This window comes from Delphinus delphis, chromosome 13, assembly GCF_949987515.2.
Source record: "Delphinus delphis chromosome 13, mDelDel1.2, whole genome shotgun sequence".
NCBI lineage: Eukaryota > Metazoa > Chordata > Mammalia > Artiodactyla > Delphinidae > Delphinus > Delphinus delphis.
The window spans coordinates 8,623,431-8,641,730 of NC_082695.1; the positions used below are offsets into that span (position 1 = coordinate 8,623,431).

Below are 18,300 nucleotides of genomic sequence, written 5' to 3' on the forward strand. Positions count from 1 at the left end.
ATGTTCCTCAGTGAATGAAACTGGGCTTTCAACAAGCTTTTTTTGGAAACTGGCAATGCCCACATAATTTCACATTGTAGGCTAAAGATTTATGTATCTTTTGCTTACACTGATGACTAACACTGAATTTCACATATTCCTAATAAATGCAGATGACTACACGGAGAACATTCATACCCGACAGTAACTGTAGGTCTCCTTGCTGAGGATGAAGTTTCTGGTTCGCTCATTGAAATGGGCCAGGGCAGTTTCGGCTGTGAAGGCATCATCATCATCAGTAATCACCTAGATGCAGCACTGGTCTGTAAAAGGCAGTTACACTGTCAAATTGTATATAGTTTGGATTTTAGAATTTGGATACAGAATGCTAAATTTAAATGACACCAGATTTTTGTTTGACTTCACATACCATTTAGAAGATGCAAAAGGCTTCTCAGCTGGGAAACCATCTATATGTTACATTCAATTATTAATCCAGTTTGACGAATTTTTGAGGAAGCTAAACTGATGTAGTAAATGAGCTGGTGAAAAAGAGCCTTAGTGAATAAACTAGTAAAAGGCAGAAATGATAGCTACAAAGTATGGAGTCACTGCTAGACTAAGAGGCTTGGAAATGAGGACCTGATAGGGACCAACAAAATCAATGTCAAGGGCCAGTGTCTTATTTTGTTACTACTCAAATTAAAAGGAGCACACAGATTAGTATAAATACTATATTTATTAAATATCTTTACAGTTTATTTAAATGTATTTACAGAACTATTCCTGCATAAGTTATACTTCAGACATCCAATTCAGGTCACTGCCTCTTGGGTAAGACAAATAATGATAGTCTCAACAGAAAAAAGCAGCTCATTAGTATACACAAATTCAGACTTGCTTCATTATTTAGCCATCTTTGCCACAAACTACCTGCTTACAGTTAAAATTTTGACATGGACACTGTCGATTTTTAGTTGAACTTCAATTTTGCCAAGAATTTAATTTTTTTAAACAATAGAATCCAAATGTTTTCTGTTTCACATTTTGTTTTATAAGCAGATTTTGGTTTTTTAATGTTGTAAAATTTGTTAAATGCAAAAATGTGATAGTTTCCAGGAAAATTGGATGCTGTAGCTTCTACCAAAGATAGCTGGTATAAGGTGACAAGGAACCATGAACTTAATCAGAAGTACAAACATTTACAGTTCTAGCCTATCTTGTTTACAATCTCCAAAACGCTCAAAACTGACTCAGTGAATCCCACAATTACTGCCTTGTTACATGATGTGGTATGTTGGTGGTACTGAAGGCGGTACTGAAGGCTACTATTCTATCCAGAATGAATGCAACCGATGTGATAAGACACTCGCCCATCATGCAAAGCTCGAAATCTAGTTTCTAATCTAGTTACAGCCCAACTCCCAGACATGCACACCTGGAATGGATTCTTTTGTGATTTAGTACCCATCAACCATGTCAAGCCAGTACAGTAATTCAGGACAAGTAACTTGTTTTCCCCACCTCATTTCTTCTTTCAGTTTTTAGGAGCCTATGGACTCTACTGTGTATCCATTCGGTGAATTCTTTTTTGTGCGCAGGCAGCTTAAGTTCACAGGAAGAAATAAGGTTCTGATATGTTTAGAGTGCACACTTTAAAACAGAACAAAATAAAAATTTCAAGCATGTGATAAAAATATTGATTTTTATAATACAGTATTGCTTTATAAATATAGATGGAAAAGCTATAAACTTTACTGGTCTTTGGTGCATCCAGAGAGGGATAAATAATTTGCCATTTGTAAATTAGAAATCCAAATTCTCTTTTGTTATAAAAGTCCACTACGTGAGGCAAATGTATCAATATGTGTGTTTATACTGCTTGATTTAAAATACAATTAACACATCAAGTTCAGAATTAGACCCACCAAGTGGTATATCTCAGGCACACCCCACAAAGACTTGGGTCCTGTGACATGGAAAATTCCAGTATGGGTACTACACAGCCTCTGACCACTGACAGTGGAAGGAAAGTTACTTGTTAAGCAGCACTCCAACAGACCCCCACAGTCATAAAATTAAGTGCATAACACAAAAAGGGCAGGGGAAAAAAAGAGAAAATATTTTGTGTCCCAAATCTACAGGCCAGGTCCAAAGTCAGTTCCCCTGTGAAACTCAATTCTTGTCCCACTATTTTCAACATCCCTGGAACAAACACATTGTCAATTTCTAACGCTCGTTTCTCAAAAAAGACTAAGTTGATTAAATGAGTTGTGTAAAACACCACCATCAATCTACCTTTATGAAGACTGTGTTTGATGGGTTTAGATGAGTGCAGAGAAAGCCAGTGATGTGACCAGCACTGCTCTTACGTGGAATTAAATGTATGCATTGGAAAATTAATACAAAATATATCCAGATCATAAGGCTCCATACCTCTGACCAGAAATAATTAAAAACCCAACAAAAGAACTGAAGTTGTCAGCCCAAGTGTAAATGTATTCCTTCCAACAAAACCCTTCTGGATGCAACTTTCTTTACTTTTTAAATACACAGAGACTGCAAATAGTTTGTGCAAAATAAATACCCCGCCACTTGCCACTCACGCTTCTGTGTTTTATCACAGCACGATGGATTCTCATTATTTAAACAGAGTCTCTCTCCACCCCCCACCCCACCCCCCATCTCCTCTACCAAAGAATTCTGTTTTGTCAGGTTAGGGTAGTTAAGGCATTCTGACATGTAATTAAAGGTGATTCAAAATAGATATCTAACATTATGCCAATTTAGGAATAGTAGATAAATTACTGAACGGCTTACAAATGAATAACTCATTCTTATTATAAATGAAATGCCTGTTACAAGCATGATGCATTGAAATATAGTAATGACATGTACATGGTACATGTTAAACATTTTTAAATAAAACAAAAGCTTGACAGTTACTCAAATATACAGTACAAATTCACAAAACAAAATCTTTTAAAACAAGTTGAGGTAACCTCAAACATAAGTTTTAATGCAATAAACCAGGGAGTAAGTATCTCCTTTAGAGAAAGAGACTTTCTATATTCTCAAGTAGATTCTCATTAGGTTTAATTGCATTCTCATCTATACACCAATGTTACCTGACATATATAAAACATGGCTTTAATTTAAGGATTTCTAAGTATATATATTTTTCTACCACGAAGTTAATGAAGGAAAAAAACTGACCCAAAAATATATATCTTTACAGCAGTCGACTTGTACACAAACCTTAAAAATAAGTTTGAATTTGCAGATAATGGAAAAACTGAATGTGGGGTAATTTTATAAGGAAACTATACACTGCAAGATGGCTATTCGGAAACTGTAAACATTAAGCTTGATTCAGAAACCCCTAAATTTCTGTGTAGGGCAAATGCAAATGTCATATCATCACTAGGAGTTTTCCTCGTGGACTCTTGTGCCACTGCCCACAGTGTTCTTTCCACATGGACTCCCTGAATTTGGTACATGCTCTATAGAAAGCAAGGCTACTAACAACAGGTCTGAGAGTGAGAAAAGGGGTATAGCGTGACCATCAAAGGCCAACAAAATTCAAAGTTAGAGCTGTTCCATTCTCAACCCATCAGGCCTATGGGCCTAAAGCTCCCACACAGGGGCATCATATCAGACAGCTGGGAGGAATTTCAGCTGTAACATTAAATTTGTAGGCTTTGAGGAATTTATAACCTTGAATAACATTTCCATTAAAAATTTTTGGTAAGGAGTCTCCCCAAACCCCCCTGCAGATCAGGCCACCAGCCTGTGATATGCAGTAACCAATAAACTGCTGAAACTTTCATCACAGGAGCACAATTAATCATCTTTTAAAAACCATGAAACATTTGCATACATAGAACTAAACTGAATTTTTCTTCCAACTTGTAACCAAAAAAAAGCTCCCCGGATCAAGATTTTGTAATCCAGAACAATGTTTTAGAGCAAGATTATAAGCCCCTGAAAAATAGGAGTTTATAATGAAAACATAAAGCCACACCCAATCATAACACAGACTGTATAGTACACATGTAACATATCTTTTGATAATATATAACGTATGTTTCTAGTAGATGTACCATAACATACAATTTGTGTTAGACTTTTAAAATCCCTTTAACACATTCTAATTTTGAATTCACTTTACCAATATTACTCATTTTCAATACTTCAACTGTTTTTGAAAAGTAATAGACATTTTGGCTTTGAAAACCTCCATCCCATCATGGAAAGGACAATGTGAAGTGAAGGCCAATCTTCAAATCTTGATTCTCTTCAAATGTTGCTGGCAGATATGAGCTAGTGAATGACAGTAGTGGTTCTCAACAAAGATCTCAATGGGGTCTCAAAAAGACAGGCAAAAGGCTTACATCACTGGCCACTGAGATCAGTAGCAAAGAAACATGGTCCTGCCAGCAGGATCAGCACACACGGTAGGGGAGAATTTGGGATGATGAAAGGAGAGGCAGGAGTTGACACCTAGGTGAGTCAGTCTGTATACTCAGCCACTATTGAGAGAAGGACAGTGATGTCATCTGGCTTTCCACCTAAAATGAAAATGAAAACGTATTTATATATTTTAAAAGGAAAAGTCAATAAAAAATGTAAGCCTAAATAAATAAGTACTAGGAAACAAATACTGGTATCTCAGGCAGGTTTGGTTTGTCAATATACTCTGGCAGAAAAAAGGAAGAAAACCATTTGATAAATAGTTAAAACGCACCAAGAAATTACATGTAATTTAATTGAAGCTTTTAAAAAAAAACCTTCCCTGCTCCTTTACAACAGCTCTGTTAAAATGGCCACCACCAAAAAAAAACAAACAAACAAAAAAAAAAAAAACAAAAAAAACAAAAAAAAATGGCCACCACCACATCCTCTGTTTATAGCAATCATAATAAAGACAAAATGTGGCTAAGATTAATTCTGCCTGACAAGAAAGTTACATGTTATACCCACAATCCTAATTTGGACAAACATATCCAATGTTTTGAAACTAGTAATAGTCTTGTATTCTAATCTGGCAATCAGCTATGGCATGTGCTTTTTTCTATTTGAATATTTCCTGGACAGCTAAGAAATGCTTTACATATCATAAGATTCTACCAGCAAGAAACTGACCAACTCTGCTAGTTCTGATATGCTAGTACCAACATGTCATCTGAGCTCCAAGACTGAGCTACTTGGCCTGCTCCCAAAGTTACATATCGCTCAGTAGATAGGAAGACTCTTTAGGCAAGGACAGTCTAACATTACTTCCATCTTCAAAACCTGCCATGGCAATTTGGCAGGCAAATACTGTCAATGAGTCCCACAAAGCCAGAGGAAGGGAGAAGTGAAATGTCAGACTCATGAAGGGCAGAATGTTTAAACTGTTAGGAATGTCCAGGCAGAGCTCGGAGGCTTTTGGGGCTCAGGTCCAAGCAGTGCAGTGGCAGCAATAAAGGGCTTCAGGTTCCACCTGCCTCTGCAGCCAATTAAATTCAGTTCTGAAGGGCACCTCTGTGGGGAACACATGATGACATGCACTTGCTCTGTCCTTCAGTGTTACAGCCTGCTGACCTTGCTCCCACGGGCTCACAGCTGGGAGAGGGCACCTCAGCAGTCTCACCCCAGGGCTGTAGTTTGCCTCACCCACAGCCCAGAATGCTCCCATCCTCTATGTCCCCAGTTAGTCCCTATGACCTTCCTAAGGAATGCTTACCTCTCACATTCAATCCATTGTCACATGCAAACTGTGCAAAAGGTGACATATAATTTGGGTCATAGGCCAGCTCATGAGCTTGCTCAGCAATGCTTCTTGCCGTCTGTTGTATACTCTCATAATTTGAATTCTAATATGAAAACATGAGGGAGTTATTTTTACCATAATGCCTCACATGATTTCTGCACACAGTAAACATCACTTGCAAGCATCGCTTTTTAAGACAGTAACACTTATCTAATCATAGTTTCCACCACTTAAGTTTTATTCCAGTTAGAGAAGACAATGAAACATTATACCTCAACTAAAATGAATGAGATCACCAGTGCTGCCTGCATAAGATGTCAATTAGAAAGTCCTTTGCATGGACTTGGGTCCTGAAGTTTGAATTTTCTTTCTTTTTTTTTTGGCCGCGCCATGCGGCATGTGGGATCTTGGTTCCCTGACCAGGGATCAAACCCACACCCCGTGCGGTGGAAGCGTGGAGTCTTAACCACTGGACCACCAGGGAAGTCCCTTGAATTTTCATATTTGTTTTTTTTTTCCCACTTGAAATTCTTAAGGCATTCTTGCTAAAATGGGATGGGGTTGAAAGGGCGGATTTTGATAGCACTTCGGGATGACCTCAAAAGCTTCCTTGCTTGGGAATGCCCCCCTGGCCAAGCACAGTGTGCTCTCCAAGTAAGGGCTGCCAGTTGCCCTACTGAAAATCCCTCTCTATTCTGTATTCCTTCACCTTGCTTTATTTTTCTTCTTCTTATTTACCACCACCATTATAGCTATTCTTTCTTTCTCTGTATTATCTGTCTTCCTCCACTAGAATGTAAGCTCCATAAGGGCAGGGAATGTGTCATTTCTGCTTGTCATTCTGTTACCACACAGAGCACAGTGCCAGCACGTGTAAGCGCCTGACCTTTACTAGGCCCCACAGACAAGGCGTAGTGCTAAGGGTTTCTAATGCATGGTCTTGGTTTATCCTTACCAAAACCCTACAAAACAGGCCTTTTGTACCACTCCACCATTATACAGGTGAGGAAAATACTGCTTAAAAAGTTTAGAAACTTACTCAAAGTCATACTGGTTAGTGGTAAAAACATGAGAAAAGACTAATTTTCCCCAGAGTCAGTACTTTACAAAGCCAGGAGAATATGCAGACTGGTTTTCACTTCCTTCCACTCTCTGTATGGGCCAAATCTGAACAGTTTCTTTACTGATGACAGCTCAGATCACATTAAGGCCCCTAGCTGCCTGCTGCCCTTGGCTGCTGCCTTGGCTGGCTCTGGTATGATGATTTCCTATCTTTCCCAGCCTGAACACCTGCTGAGTTTGCTAGGAGAATAAAAAGTGAAAAAGACAACCAGCAACTAACACCATTAAAATACCATTAAAAACACAAACAAGAACTGGCCCATCTGGACTTTTCCTACCTTTACCACCCTACTAAATAAAGGCTTGGATGAGAAGCCTCTTTTCCCTTCAAGTTCTCCAACTGTGAATATTTCTATATACAACTGTTTCAAAGATTAGAACCATTTTTATTTTCCTAAATTCACAAAATAGTCCTTTCCAAAACTACAAAAAGAGATAATGCAATTGAATTAATAAAAATCAGCTGCCCAGAGAGGGTCACTGTTTCCAAAGGCCAACCTTTGAATTAATTACCTTTAACTTTTTTAGCTCCTGAAGGATCATATAATCAGGCATGTTGTCAAAGAGTCCATCTGTCGCCGTCAGGATAATGTCTCCTAACTGGACATCAAAAGATGTGCTATCAGCGGCATCCGGGCTGTGACAAGGACAGCATAGGGACAAAGTTAACAGAGCCTTTTAGAGATAACTGTTAAAAGTTTGCAATGGGAATGATGCTACAATGTAATGAGGCTTTAAGGAAAACTAATATATAGTAGCAGTCAATAATAAAAACCACCATTCTGAAATTTCTAACCTTGAAAAAAATTAACTGAAAACTCTGATACAAATATTTCAAAAGCTTAACTAAAACTATCAAGTAAAACTGAGTTTGATGATTAGTCTCATGTGGTTTAAAAGGCGGAAGGGTTCTTTTCTGAGTCAGACACTAAAATGCCTCTAAAATCCTGGTGGAAATGAGTCTTTGTTTCCTAATTCTTTAGAGCCAAATTCCATCCTCTCTTATTCACTTTCCACTCATCAGTTTCCCTGCAGGCTTGAATTTGGCTCTCAGGAGGCTGTGTTATAGTGGAATAACTGAGCACTATGGAGGAGAGCATGCAAATCCTATAAGAATTAATTCATATGAAATACCTGCAATGGTATTTCTTACTATAATACTAGTAATTACTAGTATATTACTAGTAATACCAAATTAGTATTACTAAGTCATACTTACTCTGGTAGAGTAAGGACTGTGTGTCTCCCAGGGTTTACAAAGTGCTCATCATGTATAGGTTACTTATTTATTAGTGTGCCTGGCACACAGTAGGTCTTCAAGTAATATCTAATGAATGGAAGAAACAAAGTAACTGACCCTCCAAACTGGGGAAAAACTCATTACTATATTGTTAATGAAGAGAAGAAGGTACTTTGTGTGTGTGTGTGTGTGTGTGTGTGTGTGTGTGTGTGTGTGTGTGTGTGAGAGAGAGAGAGAGAGAGAGAGAGAGAGAGAGAGAGAGAGAGAGAGAGAGAGAGAGAGACGCTTCTATATGCAGAGAATAAATCTGGCAGTGGCTGCCTCTGAGGACAGAATGTGTGGATGGGGTAGGGACAGAAGCTTGATTTTTCACTACATGTTTTTGTGTAAAACTTTTAAAAAGATATAAGAAAACAGATATAAGAATGGGGGGTGGGGGGAACCACAGGTGGGAAGAAGAGAAAATATATTCAAAGAGTTAATGGTCCCCTCAGAGGCTGGTTCTCAGCCATTTCCAAAGGCCAGCTCCACTGCTTCCAAGCCTCCAAGGTGAGGAAAAGGTGAGATATCTGATAATCTACCTTCACTTGTAATTAGGGAACAAGAGCCAGGAAAAAAATTCATACACTGACCCAGAATATGGAGACAGAACCAAAGCACCCTAAGCTTGATTAAAAACAAAAAAAAAACAAAGAAAAAACTTGTGTAAGTGACATGTTATAAAATTTGCAAAAAGAAAACATAAAAACAAACAGCCCACCCATGCCTGCTGGGGATTTACGCAAAGCCCATTGAGGAAATTTCTAGTTTGTCTTCTCTTGACTGAGGAAAGCAGCAGCACATCTAGAAGTTCTGTGACGGGCTTTTGGCAAGGAACAAATTAGCTTTCGCTTACACAGTTATACAGTAAACATTTTGTAAGAACAGCTACTAAAGGAAATCTGTAAGTTAAGCTTAAAACAATATTTTATAGATAAGAGGGACTAATAACTAAGGAGATAACATGCAGCTGGGAAACAAAAAAGACCAAAAAATAAGAAAATTTTAAAAAGACTGTAAAACTGGTAGAAACCAGGTCGATTTCTTCCGTGGAATAAAGAGAAACAATACAAGACATTTCACATTTGCTCAGTCTTTGGAAACTAATCAGATTTTAGAAGTTTAGATTAATGACCAGGTTGGCACGGAAGTTCTATTTTATGCTGAGGTTTTTCTTTCCCCAGGAGTGTCCTTTGCTATTCTGTCTGTGAGAGACTCGCTGCCATTGGACAGATCGTCCTCTTCTCCCAACACTCCCACCCATGAGCTTGGTGTTCCGCCAGCTGCAGTTTTGCCCATTTTGATTGAACATACTGTGCTGCTGGAAACTTTTGACTGCACTGAAACACGAGCTGAAATCACATGCTAGCATGCTGCCTCTGGGCTCCAGGGGAAGCAACCTCCACCTCACTGGCAGGCCAGGCCAAGTGCTGTCCTGACCAGACTGTCCCAAAGATAGCCTGTGAGGTACAGCAGGGCCGCTCTAGCACTCAGAAGCCAAAACAACAAGGATCAAGTAAAGGAAAATCAAAGCACTGTTCTCCAAAAACTGTTAGCTGAACTTGACATCTACGAACGCCTTGGGGTTCTGAGTTCTCCCCACTCCAACAGGGCTAATATTGATGTGCATTACAGCCAACTGAAGAAGGGCCTATAATCAAATTTTCTTCCAATTATGGTAATCTGCCTTAATCTGAAAGTAAAAAACTGCTTCCCTCTCTCTAGGAGTCAGCAATAGACTTCAGATGGGTAATACTGTACTTAATTATACAGTATGCTCATTCCAGTTTAAAAGATGGCAGTAATCATCATTTTATCTTAGTTTGGACTTAAGATTTGGCCCAATAAGAACTATTAAGTAGAGACAATAGGCACTTGCTAGAATGCTTCTACTTTTACAAAAGGTTCATTACCCATTTAAACACATTTATGAATTGCCAACAATGTTTGTGTCAAGCCCTGTAAGGCTGTTAAAGGCAGTGAAATCTGAGACTGTTTTAGTGTTACTCTGTACTCTGATCTTAGAAAAGATAAACTGTAAAAGTTGATTCAAAAAAGTCCTGATTTTCCTGGAAAGTTCTTGACAATTTAAAAATGAACTGAGAGAAGGTATCAGAAGAAAAAAAGAACAGAACACATCAAGAGCACCATCAGACCACCTCTGAGTCCATTTCCTGAAAGTTAACTTTGCCTGACAAGTTTTGCAGGGACTGCAAGTTCTATTTGATGCATATTATAGGAGGCCCCGAGAATCAGGAAGTTATTCTGATAAATAAAGCAGATGTCTGTTTGCATTTTTCCCCAATAACGTATGCAAAATCTTGTATAGGCAATGGCACAGACAAACAATGACTCATTTCTCCAGCACAATTTAACAAATACAACTGTATGTACCATGTGGTCTTGGTATGAAAAACTAATATTCTGTAAGCCTGAAATAGTATTTTCATAGTCTTGTCAAATTATCAGGTGTTTATCAGAATTCAACTTGGCTGAAATATCAAGTTCAAGCACAGTATCTTTCGATGTCAGACTAAAAGGTCCTCAGTGTGCCTTCTTTTCTCACATGAGAATGGAAAATGCCTATCTCCAACACTGTAGTTAAGGGGAATGGGAAGGAACCTGTTGGTGAGAATGGGGAGATTACCTGTCACTCAAGACGACTCCCTCGGCTTCAGGGGGTGCGATTGAGAGCTGGAACGGAGTGTTGAAGTAATGCTGCTGTTCATCTGATCGGTGCACAACTTCACCACCTCTGACAACCAGAAAGCCTGAGTCGCCCAGGTTTGCTGTGTGCAAGCGGTGGCTAGTTCTGTCCAGCACCACGATGCAGGCAGTACTGCTACCTAGAAACAAAAATGATCTCCATTTATTTTCTCTTTCTAGGCTGTCTCTGCATACACATTTTTATCATATCGCCCCAAAGAGCAACATGCCATAATTTGAATCTCCTTTGCCTAAACAGGACCTTTCTTAGTTATGGCTCCATATCAATGTCCGTAGTAACCTGATGAGGATCAACATGACGGGGAAAGAAAACAGGATTTATACTATGCATAGTTAAGTGGGCCAGTGATGACTTGGATTCTTCCACTTGCAGAGATAGGAAACAATAAAAATGGCTGGTATTTAACCACATTATTTCAATAGTGCTATAATCTATCTCAAATGCTCAAAAGGATGTTGTTGAGATATTAAGTTTTAATACTTAAAATGCCAGAAGGAGCATGTTACGTTTCCATGACATTTCTCATTAGTCATAGGCAGAAAGCCTTCTCTGTGAAATTCACTAACATTTAAGACAAGGCACATAACTACAATTTTAAACAGAATTTCCATCTGCTGAGGTCATGAAGAACTTTTACTGAAGACTGACTCACTATGAAGTAACAAGACCAATTTTCCCAGGTAGCTTGTGGAATCAACCTGTTCACTTTACAGAGACTACCTGTTCAGAGAGAAGAGACCACATTCCAAGCAGAAGCTTCTGTGTACCTTTGCAGCACACAGCTCACATGACCTTCCCCACACTGAGGCTGACAGTACAATTAGTGAAAGTGCTTTCAAGTGCTAAAATTTCAACCTATGCACTGAAATATGTGCATATCCTTTGATCTAGCAATTCCACTGTGAGGATTTATCATAAGAAAATAATGTGTTAGCTATTTGATAGCCACTAAAATTGTGTGAGAGAAATATATCTGAAAATGAAAGATAATTTAGGTGAAACAAGTGACTATTTTGCCAGAAAAATGGCAAAATAGAAAAATGAGCAGTTTACCAAGAAATAAATGTAAATGGTCTGTAAATATATTTCTAAAAAATGATCACTGCACTAGTGTAGGAAACATGGTCACTCTCATTTCACAGTGGTAAGAGAGTAGAACTAAATAACCTTTCTAAAGGACAATATTGCCCTGAAATATGTGCATATCCTTTGATCTAGCAATTCTACTGTGAGGATTTATCATAAGAAAATAATTAGAGATGCAAACAAGACTTAAGTACAAAAACACTGCATAAGATCACAAAGAACTGGTAACAACCTCAACATCTAAAATTAAGGGACTGGGGACCTCCCTCGTGGCACGGTGGTTAAGAATCCGCCTGCCAATGCAGGGGACACGGGTTAAAGCCCTGGTCTGGGAAGATCCCACATGCCGCAGAGTAACTAAGCCCGTGCACCACAACTACTGAGCCTGCACTCTACAGCCTGTGAGCCACAATTACTGAGCCTGCCTGCCACAACTACTGAAACCCACGTGCCTAGAGCCCATGCTCCACAACAAGAGAAGCCCGCACACCACAACGAAGAGTAGCCCCCGCTCGCCGCAACTAGAGAAAGCCCGTGTGCAGCAATGAAGACCCAATGCAGCCAAAATTAAATAAATTAAATAAATAAATTTAAAATAATAAAATTGGGCTTCCCTGGTGGCGCAGTGGTTGAGAGTCCACCTGCCGATGCAGGGGACACAGATTCGTGCCCCGGTCCGGGAAGATTCCCACATGCCGTGGGAATCTCAGCTCAGCGGCCATGGGCCCATGAGCCATGGCCGCTGAGCCTGCACGTCCGGAGCCTGTGCTCCGCAACGGGAGAGGCCACAACAGTGAGAGGCCCGTGTACCGCATAAAAAAAAAAAAAAAAGGCAAAAAGAAACAAAATAAACAGGTTGTGGAACCAGCTGTGTTAAATCCCAGTGCTCTATGATTTTCTAGCCACATGACATGACCGTGGGCAAACCACTTATTCTCTCTAGGCCTCAGTTTCTTCCTAACAAAATGAGGAACAAAAATGCCTACAAATCTACCTCACTGAAGCTATTGTGAGCACACAGTAGATTCAATTCCTGTTGTTATTATTCTATGGGCAAAGAAAAAAAGTCAGGGAGTATAATCACTAAAAAATTAACAGTTTTCTTAGTGGATTATAGGTAATTTAATTTTTGTTATTAATTTTTCCTTAGTGAAAATGTGTAACTTAATTTAAAAACACTTAAATATAATCAGTTGTGTCACTGTAATGTTCAGAAATTCTGTTTCCTTGTTATCTACAGTATACGCATGTGTATAAACTTGACACTTTAATGCTAAGCTATCTAGTCCCTACCCATTAATTGTCAAAGAAAAGAAAAACATGGGTATTGTAACTAACTGGCCATGCTGTCAGAGAACCTACTCCATAGCTTATATTAGAGCTAAAATCACCAATTACCCTTCCTTCCTAACTCAATGCACAGAAACTCCAATCATTTACGTCATTAATAAAATCACCACACAAAAGATCTTCTGAAAGCTGATGGAATTAATTTAACTGAGAACAAAAAAATGACAGATGAGTAGCACAGCCTTGACAACTGTGCTGCAGGAAGGACTCACATTGACTCATTATTACTCACTGACAAATCCAGGCTATCATTTTGCTACCCTTGTGGCAGTAACCCACTGCGTTAGAATCAAAATGGTCCTCGTGAGTGACAGACAGAGCTTTAATATGCAAAGCAGCACCAACGAAGGGAAGCTCAGCCTTACAGAATCATCTGGGCTCATAGTGTGTAAACTCCTCTGCCTCTTCAAATTACTGATGCGTACAGCGGCTCAGGCCCTGGTAGCCTAATACTGGGAGAAGAGCTCACCATTCTTACGTGTTTGGAGAGGAACAAACTGGCAAAGAAGAAAAGAGTGCTAAGAACAACAGTGTTGAATGTTCTGACGACTGAGCAATCCAGACAGGTCCCTGAGCAAATCCCTCACGCTAACATGGAAGTATTTTTATCACCTGGCCCTTATTCTGTAAACTACCACTAAGCCTTTTGTGCAGCAAAGAAAGAAAGGGATAGCCTTACTGGGATTAACCCCTCAAATTCTTAAGATATGTTGGCTTCATAAGACCTAAATCCACTTAAGGGTTTCTGAGGAAATAATATGTCAACAATTAGCCTGTGATGCCAACCCAGATCTAAAAGCAGCTAGAAATTCTCAGGAAATAAGTGGTTACAGCTATCAGCTTGCCCTTTATATTGGAATTATGTTATAGGCTTTTTAGCAATGGCAGAATTTTTAAAAAAAGGATCACCTAATCTTATAAAATTATTACTTGCAATTATAGCTGAGGTTCAGTAAAACTCAGCAGCCTGTCTTTGCCAAAATATGCTTGAGTTTTAGTTACAAATAGCTTAGAGATGTGTAGATAAGGTAAGAGAGAAGTGTATATGTGTCAAACATGGTAATGAAGGATTATTTCAACGTGTTTAGAAAGAGGTAGTCATAATATTCAGTGCAAGAAAAACTCTTATATGTCCTTAGATTTATTTTATTAAGCTCTCCCAGTTACATGAAGGTGAATAGGGGAAAAAGTAGGAACAAGGAAGAAATACAGCAAAAAACAAAGCTTTCAAAGTACAAAATCAGGATAGGTGTTACAGGTTTTAACAGGTTATTCCAAGTCACAGTAATTTAGTAAATGCACTGTGGGGTGCAGGGTGGGGTGGTGTTGGCAGAAGACTCAGGCCCCTGGTATCCCTGTCTACAGGTTCTTTTGTTAGATGGCACCCTGCAATGTTCTCTTTTCCCTCAACATGTTTCTGAGTATTGCAAGAAGCTTTAAGTCATTGCTTTTCATAAAAAAGATTTATCCAGTTAACATATGAAATAAGGGGTCAGAGGCTAAGTGGTTTGCCCAAAGTCATACGGCAAGTTTACAGAGATGAAATAGAATCTAGGATGTTTCACGGTATTAGGCAAGCTCAAGATTGCATGCCCCAAACAGCAAATTAAGACAAACCAGTATATTGAAACTTCTAGACAAGCTTTCTCTTCAGTTAGAAGGAGAACAAGCTAGTTAATCACAGCACAGAGAAGACAGAAGATGGTAGCATGATGAAAAGTACCCCTTCTTGAAAAGGTTTTAAATTGAAGGCAAAATTCTACAACATGGAGATCTCTGTTAACATTGAACACTGAGGGCTGATTTTAAATGTGCATGGTGATTGGGAGGGAGGCCTTCTAGTAACCAGAAAGATGCTGGCAGTTAGCAGAAACTTAATAACACCCTTTCTGAGAGCCTGCTTAGAAGGCTTGGGTAAGTTCCCAAGAAACCACTTAACAAACAAATGTAGAAGCTTAGCCAAAGGATGCTCCATTAGCATACCAGAAAACAAACACTGGGTATTTGTAAATTTTCTAATACAAGATTAACAGGGATCTACACAGACTAAATGTTAACTGCTAGTAGCTGGGGAGCCAATTTGCAACCTGAACTCCTCACAGGTAATCAACTGAGTTTTACATGCTGGACCTATCCCCTCTTTTCCTCCCTGGGAGAGAATCACTATCCCAATTATACAACCACTTGCTTTTCTTTCTTCTTTTATCATATTTTAGAATCCCTAAACAATACAGTTTTACTTGTTTATGTTCTGAATTTGAAATATATGGAATCAGACTGTTAGGTGATATTCTGCAATGTCCTCTTTTCCCTCAACAACATGTTCCTGAGTACTGCATGCAACCTTAACTCGTTCCTTTTCAAAATGCGTTTTTCTACTATAAATGGGCTTTTAGGTTGTTCCCAGTTTTCTGCTATTATAAATAATGTTACTATGAACATTCTTGTACCTATGTTTTGATACACAGATGTGCAAGAGTTTCTCTAGTCTAGGGTAAAGACCCAGAAGTGGAACTTTATTCTGTAATTCTAAATTGTTTTCCAAAGTGGTTGTATCTATTTCAAGCAGTATTATGTATTCTGGTGTTGCCCACAGCTTCTCCATCAAATTACTTAATAGGAAGAGCCTCAGAAAAAGAGCTGGGTTGGTAAGTGATTTTCTTGGTTTTTTTGTTAACCATCTCCTGGGCTTCTTTAGAGAGGAAAACGCATAGGATATCTACTTACCAAGCAAAGGTACTTTATTTTGCAGCAACTCACAGTAGCTTGTGGTGAGGATTCCAATGGGATTACTTGGGACGAACCGTCCTTCTTTTACTAACCGTTCACATGTCCGCATTAAAGTCCCTGAGAACTGAGACGGATCAACTCCATAGTCTCTCCATCCTCCTACACCATCTGCGACCCCTAAAAAAAGAAATTTACATTCAAAGGATATTCTTACCAACATCTCAGGAACTCTTACCCCCGTTTTCCTAATACTAATTTTACTACATACTAGCACATCTATTTACCCTGAAATTCAGAATAAAAAGTGCTCAGGTTTAATGTATTAAACACTAATACTCCTAAGCCACATTCTCTACTTAGAATCTGATCTTTCATATACTGATGAATAAACACGTGAGCTACCACAGGGTGGCATTGCCTCCCAGCCAAGAGTTCGATTTCAGCAGGATTTTCATCTTTGTACAGAAGTATTTGTGTTATTAATCTCTGTTGTATTTTATAGGAATGAAAATGGATTTTTTTTAAAAAAGTGCTGATGCTAGTGAGAATACAACTGAGCCAGAGCTGTCCATCATTAAGAATACCAAAAGCAGCAAACTTTTAACTTCAAATATTGGTCAATAACTGTGAAAGAGAGAACAAGATTAAGAATACATCCCACCCCCTTTCCTCCTCCCTCTGAGACAACCTCTATCCTGTACAGGGCCACACTGCCCAGTATAACAGCCACTACCACACGTGGCTAGCAGGCACTAGAAATGGGGCTGATGCAAACTGAGAAGTGCTCTAAGTATAAAACACACACTGGATTTTTGAAAACTTGTTAGCATGAAAAAAAGGGTAAAATAGCTCATTAATTTTTATACTAATTACATGTTGAACTAATATTTTGGATATAATGTGCTAAAGAGAATACATTATTAAAATTAATGTGACCTGTTTCTTTTTATTTTTAATTAATGTGAATATTAGGAAATTTAAAATGACATGTGTGGCTCACATTATATTTCTATTAAACAGCACTGGTATAGAGATTTTTCACGGGTCCATAGAGCTGCTGATGAGTTCACAGTCTGCCTAAGACTTCTTTATCGAGAGGAAATCAGTGCTCAAGAAAAATTAGACATCAAAGTCAACACCATACCATCTCCTATTCAATCCCTTGCAACACCAAGCTAGTTGTTCAACATTAAAATCAATTTCTAAATTCAACAGTCTACTAAATTCAAAAACTGTGAGGTTGTTTATTTGAAATTCAAACTAAAATGTCAGATATATACATTATTAAAATTTTAAGTGACCACAAATGAAGCTTTCTGGAATGACAACTATAGTTGTTTTCAAAATAAAAGATCCGTGAACAAATGGGAGAGTTAAGCTTTTTATTTCATACTGTTCTCTATTATTAAAATTTTATTTTTATAATGAGCATGTATTGATTTTATGATAAAAATATTATTTTTAATTTTTAAGGCTATCTGAGCATGAAACATCCTCCCCACATACACATTTACATTTTTTCTTCCAGTTTTATTGAGATATAATTGACCTACAGCACTGTAAAAGTTTAAGGTGTACAGCATAATGATTTGACTTACATACATCATGAAGTGATACCACAGTAAGTTTAGTGAACATCTATCATCTCATGTAGACACAAAATTAAATAGAAAAATATTTTTTTCCTTGTGATGAGAACTCTTAGGATTTGCTCTCAACAACTTTCATATATAACACACAGCAGTGTTAATTACATTTATCATGTTGTACATCACATTCCTAGTACTTATTTGTCTTATAACTGGAAGTTTGTTTCTTTTGACTGCCTTCATCCAATTCCCTTCCCGTATTCCTGCCTCTGGTAACCACAAACCTGATTTCTTTTTCTATGAGTTTGTTTTTAAGTATAATTGACCTATATTTACATTTTTTGTACATTCAACTTTCACACACACTTCAAAGAGCATATTTGGTGCAACAGTAGGAAAGTGCTTATATGTATCCCTGAAAAACTGGCTTAACATGAAATTAACACATTAAACTATTTTTCTGGTGATGGCACTTATCAAGCAGAAATGGAAAACATCCTGAAAAAATAATAAGAAACAGAATTGGAAGACAGTAAAGAGGTTGACAAATAACTTACCACTATTGGAGAAGCAACTTTCCTCACCTTTTGTGACCAACCAATGGGCAAAATTTCCCTTTTTTTTTTGGCCATGCTGCGCGCATGCGGCATGTGGGATCTTAGTTCCCAGACCAGGGACTGAA

General features: G+C 38.3%; 1 protein-coding gene across 1 annotated transcript in view; it reads right to left on the reverse strand.

Annotated features, from left to right (window-relative positions):
* Positions 1–699: 699 nt before the first annotated feature.
* PPTC7 (protein phosphatase targeting COQ7) overlaps positions 700–18,300 on the reverse strand; it is a 41,114-nt gene continuing 23,513 nt past the window's right edge. Inside the window, exons 2-6 of the mRNA XM_060028025.1 lie at positions 16,027–16,206; positions 10,783–10,981; positions 7,370–7,493; positions 5,708–5,837; positions 700–4,550 (exon numbers count right to left, since the gene is read on the reverse strand). Coding sequence (XP_059884008.1) covers positions 4,492–4,550; positions 5,708–5,837; positions 7,370–7,493; positions 10,783–10,981; positions 16,027–16,206 — 692 coding nt within the window. The 3' untranslated portion in view covers positions 700–4,491. The remainder of the gene's footprint in view (positions 4,551–5,707; positions 5,838–7,369; positions 7,494–10,782; positions 10,982–16,026; positions 16,207–18,300) is intronic.